This window comes from Physcomitrium patens, chromosome 4 (genome assembly GCF_059467195.1).
Source record: "Physcomitrium patens ecotype Gransden chromosome 4, ASM5946719v1, whole genome shotgun sequence".
NCBI lineage: Eukaryota > Viridiplantae > Streptophyta > Bryopsida > Funariales > Funariaceae > Physcomitrium > Physcomitrium patens.
In genome coordinates, this window is record NC_143413.1 from 7,594,312 (window position 1) to 7,604,573 (window position 10,262).

A 10,262-nucleotide genomic window follows, 5' to 3' on the forward strand; every position below is an offset into this window, starting at 1 on the left:
ATGTTACAAGTTTATGATACTTGGTAGGTGTTTCCAGTTCCCAATTACTCATAATAAAACTCCCAAAATGGTTCGGATTCTGCACATACTCTAGCATGCCTTCAATGCTTCGTTACATCCAAACAACATGGGCATTGGAACAATTCAACGTAAAAAGCGCATGTGAAGAAACAACTGAAAATGTGCGGATTGTTACAACTGCCATATGTCAGGCTCCCACAGAATGAAGGGAAAGATTTTTAAAAAATAAGAGAGAAGAATAAAAAAGGAAGGTAAGAAAAAATCTTTCCTTCTTTCCTAGACACGCCAAACTGAAAACGATTTGGCAAGAACCATTACAAAAAAAAAAAAAAAACAAAAAAAAAAAAAAAAAAAAATGTGCAATTTCTAGAACGATTCAAGTTCCACAACATATAAACCGTCCCGCAACCAACTTGACCTGTCTACAATATGATCATCTCAGGCATCAACAATGACCAACAGTTCATGCATTGTGTACAACATGTCTACAATTCCCAGACCCATCCTCAATTCTGCGGTCTACAGGAATCCACTACTAAACTAATCGTCCACTCTTCTCCATGACTCCCTTGCACCATCCAGCACGACTCCAATGGCGACATGCGACATCGCACTATGGGCTTCCCACACAATCCAAAAAAAGCACAAGAACCGACACTAAAGGTCAACCTTCATCAAACATGCTCATCTCTGCACTGAACGCCAGGCGAAGAATAGCCCCAGAATAATACTCCAATCTAAATTCTCCTAGAGCTCTCTGCTTTGCGATCGCGTTCGTACAACCTATACAAGAATGTTGATTTTGACATCTGTGGCTCTCTCTCAAGTAGTGCAATCACATCTTTCATCGATATCGAACGAGGTTGCCTTCCACCCGGTGCTCCAATCCTACGCACCGCGCCGCCCCTCCCCGTCCCTGAACCGGGCCCTGGCAGAGTCTCACACCGTGCAGTCCCACATCAGACCTACAAGCCTACGACCGCCGTCCGCAGTTTCACTTAACTCAAACATCAAGAATTCACAATACAAAACAAATGCCAGCATCAGGCACACATATTCCTCCATCGACATAAGCCGACCCTCTGAATGGCCACGAGATGCATCGACTCAACCCGTTCATCTTAAAGGTCCATTTCGAAACCTAAATACCTGTAGGTCTACCGGCAACCGCAGCTCCAGAAGATCCATCACCGTCATTATCTACCCGTCCAGAACCTGAAGCTTTTCCCACTTCCCCGTTCTCCTGCCTACGCTCCTGCTCTCGGCTGCCCGAAGTTTCCTCGCCACCGCCTGTTCTTGCAGATTCGTTTGCTGCACTCATCAACTTAACGAAAATTAATAAAAATCGCCAACAGACTGCAGCACTGTCTATCCATGCCCTCATGCACCACCTCCTCGCCCTCCAGCCACGACAACGCTGCAATTTCATGCTATCAACCGAGAGCCACCCGTTCCAACATCATTTATTACGGCCTACCAGTGTCCCCGCCCTGTCGTTTTGCCAGCCCTTGCGCTGCCATCATCTGCCATTTCGATAGCATGTCCGTTGCTCCGACTGCAGCCCTTGCAGCCACGTTCGCAGCCTTCGCCCTCATTTTGTCATCTTCTTCTTGTTGGGCCTTTAAACAACCCAAAAACAGTCGCGATATAAGAACAGTCAAACATCATACATATGGTATTCACCAAGATACAGGGCCAACATCCCAACGTTAGTATTTCATTACCGCAACTGGAAAATCAAGGCACCACATTACCTAGTGCAAAACTCCTAAAATGCACGTCATCAGAATACACCCTTATAGACCTAAATTTGATCAATCACCGTAACCATCACCACCATACTGCCGAGTCACATCTTACAAACACGGTCTCGGCGTTACCTTCTGCGCCTTCAGCCTCAAATCCTCGTTGTCACCGTCAGCCAGTGCTCCTTTGTCCTTTTTCTAAAACCACAGTGCTGACTGCTTTAGATTATCATCCAACATCCAAGAACCCTCTTCATCATACAGCCACTAGCCCTCTCACCATGCGAAAAACACGATTCATGCAATCGCCAATCACACATTCCTCCGCATGCCCGCAACATGTCATTCAACCCTGGACTACAACCACTGATGAACCCTGTACTAGGCAACTAAAACATCCAATACCACGACCTTGACAACCGCCAACTTCAGCTACCCAACCAGCGCACCAAACTCAGGTTAACGAGCATATACACCACCCAATATTTCTACCAAACATCTTCCCAACTCAATGTGACTTCTTAACCTAGCCTTACCTCGTTCAATTTACGCAACCGTTCATTCTCATCCGCCAGCTTTTTCTCCATCGCCTCCTTCGCCCTTTTCTTCATCAACAAAACTTGCCTTCGAGGATCCGATGTCACCACTGTACTGTGTGCATCTTTCTCCACATCACAACGCTGCACATGTCTCCAGTTATAACAAGTCAACAATTGTTCCACAATCGACTACCACGTCATTACATACACGCGAAAAAGTCTATAAAACTTGACCACTAACGCCACCACACCTATGTCTCAAACCAGCTGCTGCTAAAAACACCCCACTCAGTTTCACAAATCCCACTGGATACGAGCCGCCCCAAACCTGACGATGATGGGTTATATGCCACACAAAACAATAACCCACGCATACCTGTTTAGAATACTTGATCAACTTGTAAAGCATGGACCTCACTCGCTCCTCAGCAGCCTGAAAACAAACAAAATCAGTTTTTCCGCAAACAATCACAAATGTTAATACCATCGAAGCTCACATATAAATCTACCACTTTTAACAAACAACTGTGTTACATCCCATTTATCGTTCCCTCGAATAGAGCCATAAAATACATGTATCCATGTTAATGAAAAGAAGCACCCACCATGGATATACATCTCTCCACGTCTTCACTAACGCTCCTCAACCCACATTTCGCAGCTGCAACCACCCACCAACAACCCTGTTACAACATTCGTTCACAACCATAAATTCTACTCAAAACGGAAAGGCCGCTAAGACCCACTCAACGCATCTCATGTCAGAGCCTCCAAGTCCGCTTAGCACGTTCCTACCCCTCAAGACATCTCGTCCACAGATACAAACTGTCATTCTCAATAAATCCAGATGTGTGCACACCCTAGGTACATACGACATCATCACCATGAATATCATACCTCTTGCTCTACCGATCTCATTGATTCAGCATATCTCAGCGCATCAGAAATAACACCAGGCCACCATGAAACAAACATAATCTCAAGCAAATCTGCTTACCTATAGCCTGAGCTTTGGCACGTAATGGTCCCCTCTCCAGAAACAATCGCTCTTCTTCTTCCTGCACAAACTTTCGCATTGCCTCTGTCGTTCGACTTTCCTCTTTTGGACCAGCCAATAATTGCTCTTCCTCCTCCTGCGATTAACACATCCCATGAAATGTATGAGCACCACGTATGACCTCCAAAAGTACAACACATCCTCGTCTCCTACACAAACTATTAATCACAACCGTTTGCTATTAGACTCCAAGCCAATTTCTAAAACTACGACTTAGTATGACTTCAGAGTTTCGAAACCCTCCACTTTACACGCCTTTAACGTTCAGATGAATCATCATACGTAAGCTAATCAGCTCTAGGGCCCCACACTCAAAAGAAAACCTAATTTCAAACATCTGGGCAACAACAGAGGAGGTCAATGCCGCAGAAACAAACAACCCCACGAAACCCCTGTGCAGTAGTCACTTGTCACCAGAACATTCTCATTGCACCTGAAACCGTCCCATACCGCCAATCGCCTACACTTCTAAATACTATTTTCACTTTCTGAACTAAAAAATTGTGTACAGTTACACAACGTACCCTTAGGTTCACACCACTCACGGCCGTCACATCATTCAGCTGGTCAATGCTCTGGTCAGCCTCTGCTCCTTGGGTCTTCTGTTTCTTGCTGCATCCCCACCAACCACATCAGTAAAATTGCAAAATTACCAAAATCTACATCCAGACGTGCAACAAATCATCACAGCCAACACATATAGGAGCTCAACATTAGAGATTCTAGCTTGTGCACTGATTTTAACATCACATTCAGATTCAGTACTTTCCCCGTCTACTAAAACCAAAGACCCCGGTTCATTATTAACCCTCCAACAAGTCAATATGACCCACCGTGCACAGTTACAAAGCGCAGTAAAGGAACAAACCCCGCAGCTGCATCTGCACAACAATGCTCACCCAGCTTCGACTCAACCTCAAATCGAGCCACTGAAGAAAGATCACATATACAGGCCCTTCTTATTCACCTTGCTGGTTGTGCAGTGGCAGGCAAGGCTTCGCCTGGCTTCTTCTGACCCACTCCAACAGCGGGTTTCTTAACAGGAGTCTTCGCACCAGTGTTCAGTGCCTGCGCAGTAGGACCTCCAGGAGCTCCGCCTCCGCCACCTGCTCCCGGTTTCGGAGCGGGTGTACTCATCCCCGAGTTGAAATTCATAGCAGGACTTCGTAGCTCGGAAGCAAGAACATAAGGGGGTCCCTGCGCACCAAAAAACATGCACACCCAGAAACCCTGTCAATACTTCAACGCCTTTGAAAGTTCACTCAAAGCAGAGACAGCATCACTTGAGGATTAAGGGTTACACCAATCCATGTGGGAGACGAGGTGTAACGAAAACTCTACAATGAAGGAACACAGGAGTCACCAACATGTTCTCTAGCTCAGGCACGTTTATTCAAAGAAACGTAAAAACAACACTCGCCCTTTAGTAAAATCTAAAGACGCAAACATTCGTGAGCTTTACTATGACATGGTACAACTTTCAACAAGCAAATTCAATCACAAACTCGAATTGTCTTAATTAGTTAATGAAGATAATAATTGTGTACTCCTATCGAGTTAGTATAAAAATGAATTCATTAAGGTACTTTGACGAAGCCTTTGAGGAATGTTTCGTGTGGACGCAACCAGCATCGAGTCAAAAGGATGTAGATGGCTATAGTACGTAACGTGAATAATACAGGTTCCACTTCCCTACATAACTTATTCCAAATGTCCAGTTTTCCTTAACTCTCACCCCGAACATTGTGCCAATCATCTTTTTCATATAGACAACCACTCCCCTAAAGACCAGCATCGATTAAAGTACCTGTCTCACAGAACCACCTGCCTGAGGGGTAGTGCTACCAGCCGCTGTACCTCCGACTGCAACTAGCTGAGAAGCGCCCGCCAAACCCGGCAGGCCTGTGTAACGAGACATTGGTCCCCCTGCTGGCGGGGTGTTCAGCTGGCTCTTGTCGCTACCTGGAACCTGTGCATTTGGGTCTCTAGCAACTGCAGGGATAGCTTGAGACACTACTGTCTCAGGAAGTTGCACTTGCCCAGGAGCTTTGATGGCCATCTGAACAGCGGAAGGACAAGATGTTCCAAAAAGATAAGATACACCTATTACAACCATTGTGACCCGAAATGTCTCATCCCAAGACGGCACGCACAGACTACAACTGGGAACTTCGCATCCAAGTCACTAGCAGGAAGTAAAATAAACTGAACTTCTGAGTGATAATCCAGACGTTATTCAAGGAGAATACCTGGCCCGTCTGCATGGGTGTCACCGGAACTCTTTGAAGAGCACCTCCAGTTTGCTGGTCGATATGTGCCTCCTGCTTCACTGCATGAATGGATTGCGCTGCCTGCTGTTTGCTCTCCAGCAACTTCGGATGTGGCTGAGGTACTGCCACTGGCATTGACACCGATTGGGCTGTTTGCGGTGTTTGAGGATGAGGGCTTGCAATGCCCGCACCACCTGGTTGCTGCCTCCTCATTTTTTCGTCCTCCGCCATTTTCCGCGCTCTCTCTTCCTCTTCCGCCTTCTTCTGCTCTTTCCGAAGCTTTGCTTTCGCATACTTTGTCAGAGGCTTCTGATCCGACTGCTGACTCGTCTCAGACATTGCTTGAGAGAAAGCAGGTCTCATGTGAGGAGTCTGTGGTAACGCACTAAACTGCATTGGAGTGGGCGCCCTCGGCACCTGAACACACCCGGCTACTTGCTCTCATCAGATATCTCAGTGCACTACATCCATTCAACAATCTTATCTTACATGATGCTCCACAACTTAAACATTCAACTTCCAGGCACATTGAACAAGGTCCTAATTCAAGCTCTCGCATTAAATAACAATGAAGTTATCATTCCCACAATCACGAATTACAAAGCAACACCCGCCTCATACCTGTCCCGGATGACCCGGATGCACTTGACCACCCGGAGTGTGAGGTGTTGACAGTGTTGAAGGTCGAGCTTGAAACCCACCGAATGAACCTGACGCTGGCATGTGCAGCGGCCTTACGGCTTGGGTAGGGCCCACAGCCTTGTCCACCTCGTTCTTCACTTGCTGTAAACTAGGTGAGGTGACTGCCGTTCCTTGGCTACTTGTATCTCCCGATTGTTGACTTTGTTCCACCGCTTTCACGTTTGGCAGATTGGGTCGAGCTGGTACCGAGCTTTGAAGTAGTGCAGGCGCTTTAGATTGACCTGATTGAGAAGAGCCTTGGGGATGTTCCTCCACCTTCGGCTGCTGCTGTCCCGCAGGAACGGAGGCTGGTTGACTGGAATTATGTCCCTAACCATTCCACATTCCACACATGTCTCAATAACGTTCATTCATTAGACAGTCTATTTCAACAACCAACATCAAGCCGATTCAAAATAAGAAGAGAACGTCCAAAAAAAGCACTACGCAACTTTATCAGCCACTAATCCTTGTCCAGCCCAATAAAACTTTAAAACCAAACCCACACTCAACAACAGCCCATGATCATCTCTATAAACTACAGAAGAACCCTGATATACCTAACCACTCATAACTCAGTATCTCCAACATAACTGCCAATGTGTTTGTACACGGATGTAGAAATCAATATACCTGTTGCTGCTGATCTTGGTGTTGCTGTTGTTGCTGTTGCAGAGATTGAGCCTGCATAACTCCGACGGATGGCACAGAATCATTTTGTTCAATGGCTGCTTTCGTGCTTTGTTGTTGAGAAACAGCCACGGCATTTGTAGGTTGCGAGTTTGAGCCAGACGAAGTAGCCGGCTGACCAGCAGGTCCTGATTGCTGCGCTGCTGCAATTTGCGAACTGCTGCCTAACTGCTGATGAACTGCCTGTTGTTGGGTCCCTGTTTGTTGACTCACTGCATGTTGAGCCCCTGTTTGTTGAGATACTCCAGGTGATGGACCTCCTTGTGGATGCTGCTGGAGAGACCGTATATCAAGAAAAAAGAAAGAGAAAAAAGAAAAAAGAAAAAAGACAAAACCTCCTCCGTCAGGTCGTTGAGAAAGACATCAACCAATCAATGATAATCCAATCGAATCCTAGGTCATCACCCACAAACCCGACCTAACATACATTTCCTAAAATTCTTACAACGCTACTAATAAAGACACACACTTTTTTCTTTCAAAAACAATAGTTGCTTGGAGTATGAGGTTAAACACAACACCTCTATACATTCATAAGTACAAACGCGCCGAAAGACGATTAATAGAACTATTGCCAGGCCGACAAAAATCACCGACATCGGTAAGACACCAAATGTGGACTCACCTTGTGCATTTGCCGAATAGTCTGCACCAAAACTTGGTCTCCAACAATCGCTCTAGCCCCCCGGACAAAGTCTTCTCTTGTGATCTCATTTTGCTGAAAGGCAACCACCACAAACTTGTCGGGTTCCGAATTCACAACCAACCCATCAACAAAAGCCATACATTATATTACCTGCACCCTCAACATCTACCCCGCTACTCAATAATCGGAGAACAGCACCTCAACCATGATTTCTGCAACCTCAAATTGGAACTGAACGGCATGCGCAGACGTCAAGACGCAGACGCAGACGCAGTATTATGTGTAAAAGTATGCACCAAGAGGTTACACGTCAAGACTCTGAAACAGGTTACATGCCAACCCCTACGCTCTTATGGACCAACATACAGCACCAAAACTTGCCTTAAATCTCTGGTACAACGCACTCAGTTGCTCAGACTGCGCGGGAGGAAGATGAGGCTGGAGCAGAGGCATCAACTCCCCGAATGAGATGCCTTGACTGATGTTACTCCCTGGTCGCCTTTGAGGCTGCCCACTAGCACCTGCGCCTGCCTGCTGCACGCCTGCTTGCTGCTGCTGCCGCTGTTGATTCAGCAAAGCTTGTTGACGGAGGTGGTGCTGCTGACGATATAACTGCTGTTGCTGCGGGGTTAGCTTTGCCCATTGGGATTGAGTGATCGGAAGAGTCAACGGTGACGGATGAGCCGCTGGCACACTCGATGCAGTCTCAGAATTTCCTGATGCAAGATCAAACCTCAGTCGCCTTGCTCACCCTCTAATTGCATGCCTCAAGGTTCAATAATACCGCTCCTGTATTCTCTGAAACTTCTCAGAGCATGAGCCACAGATCAACGATATTCCTTAGATCACTAAAACACATAACATCATCAACGTCAACAAGAAATCGTAAATTAACCTGTGGCAGGTGGAACTGCAGAAGAAGCTGCAGGGGCTAGTGCAGGAGTTGAAGTCGCTATGGGCTTCAGGCTGCCATTGCCCGCCCGCGCCAGACCATATGCAGCGCCAGCAACTCCAGGACCTCCATCACCCAACACCCCTTTCAATCTCTCCGTATATGCATCAACAGCAGCTCCCGACACCGGCGGTCCGGTCTCATCCTCCTGTTCAATGATAGTCTCAATTGTCATATATTGACAACGTCTTCCACAGAACGTAATTCAAAAAAAATCTGAGTGACACAGAATTTGCAATTGAACTCCAGCAATGGGAAATCCTCGTACTCACGCTGAAGCTCAAAAATCGACCTCGAGCCATTAAATCCCACTGTCTAGACCCAAGAAAGAGCCTCATGTATTATCCACAAAAATCAAAACGAGAAAAATGAAGAAAATAATTTAAAAAAAAAAAAAAAAAAAAAAAAAATCTCTTACAAGCATGTTTTCTAGGGCTAATTGTTCAATGTACTAGCAGTACTCGAACTACGTCCTTCTGCTCCATTCGACCCAAATTCCCAATCCATCACTTCTGCCAACCCGCATTCCAAACTAAACTAACTTCAACCCGCGTAACCACCGTAGAAGTAATCGATCGCCTCAACAGACACCCAATCGCGCAACATAACTCGACCCCGACCTCTGATTCAAACTGCCTTTACCCCCGCTGCTACAATTCCTGACGACAGTTATCTCTAACATAAATCCTCGCGTATCGACTTTTCTACACTCCACAGAAATTCCGCCAATTTCAAGTGATTTCGCCCCAACCACGATCCGAGTAGACGAGAACTGCGAACCAGAATTGCGAAAGCGAGGACATTTTGTGCCGTGCCTGGAGCCTGGAGTCATGAGGAAGTGGTGTACCTCGTCGTCTTCGAGAAGCTTGATGAGGCCGGGATCCATGGGCGAGATGGAGGGCTGTGACGGTGGCGACGTTGGTGATTGTGGTTGAATTTATGTGATTGAGGGCTGTGTAAAATCCGGTGCAGAGCGGGGGAGAGGAGTGAGGAAAACAGGAGCAACTCACCCGAGCCCCAAACCCTAAACCCCCCTTCCGATGCCAGCCAGCACTCTTTATTTTTGAATCGCGGACGGTACCCCATCGCCACGAACTTGCTTCTTCGGGAGTGGTCCCGTCGCCGTGACCTACGCACTCCCCTCCATTTACGGTGCCTTGCATTGCTTGGGGATTTGTCGTTTTATGCTGAATTAAACTTTTTTATGAACTAATTTGATATTTTAATCACTAAATGAAAATTTCCTCGTTTTAAATATCGGAATAATATCGACTCTTTTAGAATCATGGATTTGGTATTTTGGAAACTCAAAGGTTGAATTTCTGAAAGAGGTGAATTTCTGAATTTAGTATTTGTATAAGATTTTTTTGACTTCATATTTTCTTTTTGGAACTCTTTAAAATTCTCTACAATATCTTCGAAGATCAAAAAACAAAAAAAGATAAAAGAGATGAAAATAGAAATACTTCTTATAGTATCATGGATAGAACTTACTATCTCTTCATATTTCTTTTCTTCTTCTCATCTCTTTCTCTATTTGACAACATTAAAAAAAATTATAAATATTTGTTTCTTTATTAAAAACATCATTAAATCTACTTTAGGAGTCTATTCATTTTTTGGAAGTCAAATGTTTTTTAATATGATTTTCTTTAAAACAA

General features: G+C 45.6%; 1 protein-coding gene across 3 annotated transcripts; it reads right to left on the bottom strand.

Moving 5' to 3' along the window:
* Window positions 1-459: 459 nt before the first annotated feature.
* LOC112281729 (uncharacterized) lies at window positions 460-9,624 on the bottom strand. 3 transcript variants are annotated; one of them, XM_024518566.3, is made up of 18 exons: window positions 9,449-9,624; window positions 8,545-8,749; window positions 8,031-8,365; window positions 7,629-7,721; window positions 6,947-7,273; window positions 6,254-6,643; window positions 5,612-6,049; window positions 5,170-5,421; window positions 4,330-4,559; window positions 3,887-3,974; window positions 3,303-3,438; window positions 2,911-2,966; window positions 2,682-2,738; window positions 2,303-2,446; window positions 1,902-1,964; window positions 1,499-1,640; window positions 1,171-1,332; window positions 460-949 (listed from the first exon to the last, which is right to left on the bottom strand). In XM_024518566.3, exons 1-18 carry the CDS (start codon window positions 9,485-9,487, stop codon window positions 759-761), a joined length of 3,348 nt encoding a protein of 1,115 aa, XP_024374334.1. In that variant the 5' UTR covers window positions 9,488-9,624; the 3' UTR covers window positions 460-758. The 3 variants fall into 3 exon arrangements, with proteins under 3 accessions (XP_024374334.1, XP_024374333.1, XP_024374337.1); XM_024518565.3 differs by having other exon boundaries at window positions 6,947-7,276; XM_024518569.3 differs by lacking the exons at window positions 8,545-8,749; window positions 9,449-9,624 and having other exon boundaries at window positions 6,947-7,276; window positions 7,629-7,799; window positions 8,031-8,168.
* Between the last annotated feature and the right edge of the window lie 638 nt (window positions 9,625-10,262).

Excerpts from the sequence above, each read along its gene's own strand:
- LOC112281729 (XM_024518565.3), bottom strand. The coding sequence starts at position 9,487 with ATGGATCCCGGCCTCATCAAGCTTCTCGAAGACGACGAG. Across the intron at positions 8,750-9,448 it reads AGCTTCTCGAAGACGACGAG|GAGGATGAGACCGGACCGCC; the intron begins GTACACCACTTC and ends ATCATTGAACAG. Across the intron at positions 3,975-4,329 it reads GCCACTGCACAACCAGCAAG|CAAGAAACAGAAGACCCAAG; the intron begins GTGAATAAGAAG and ends GTGGGGATGCAG.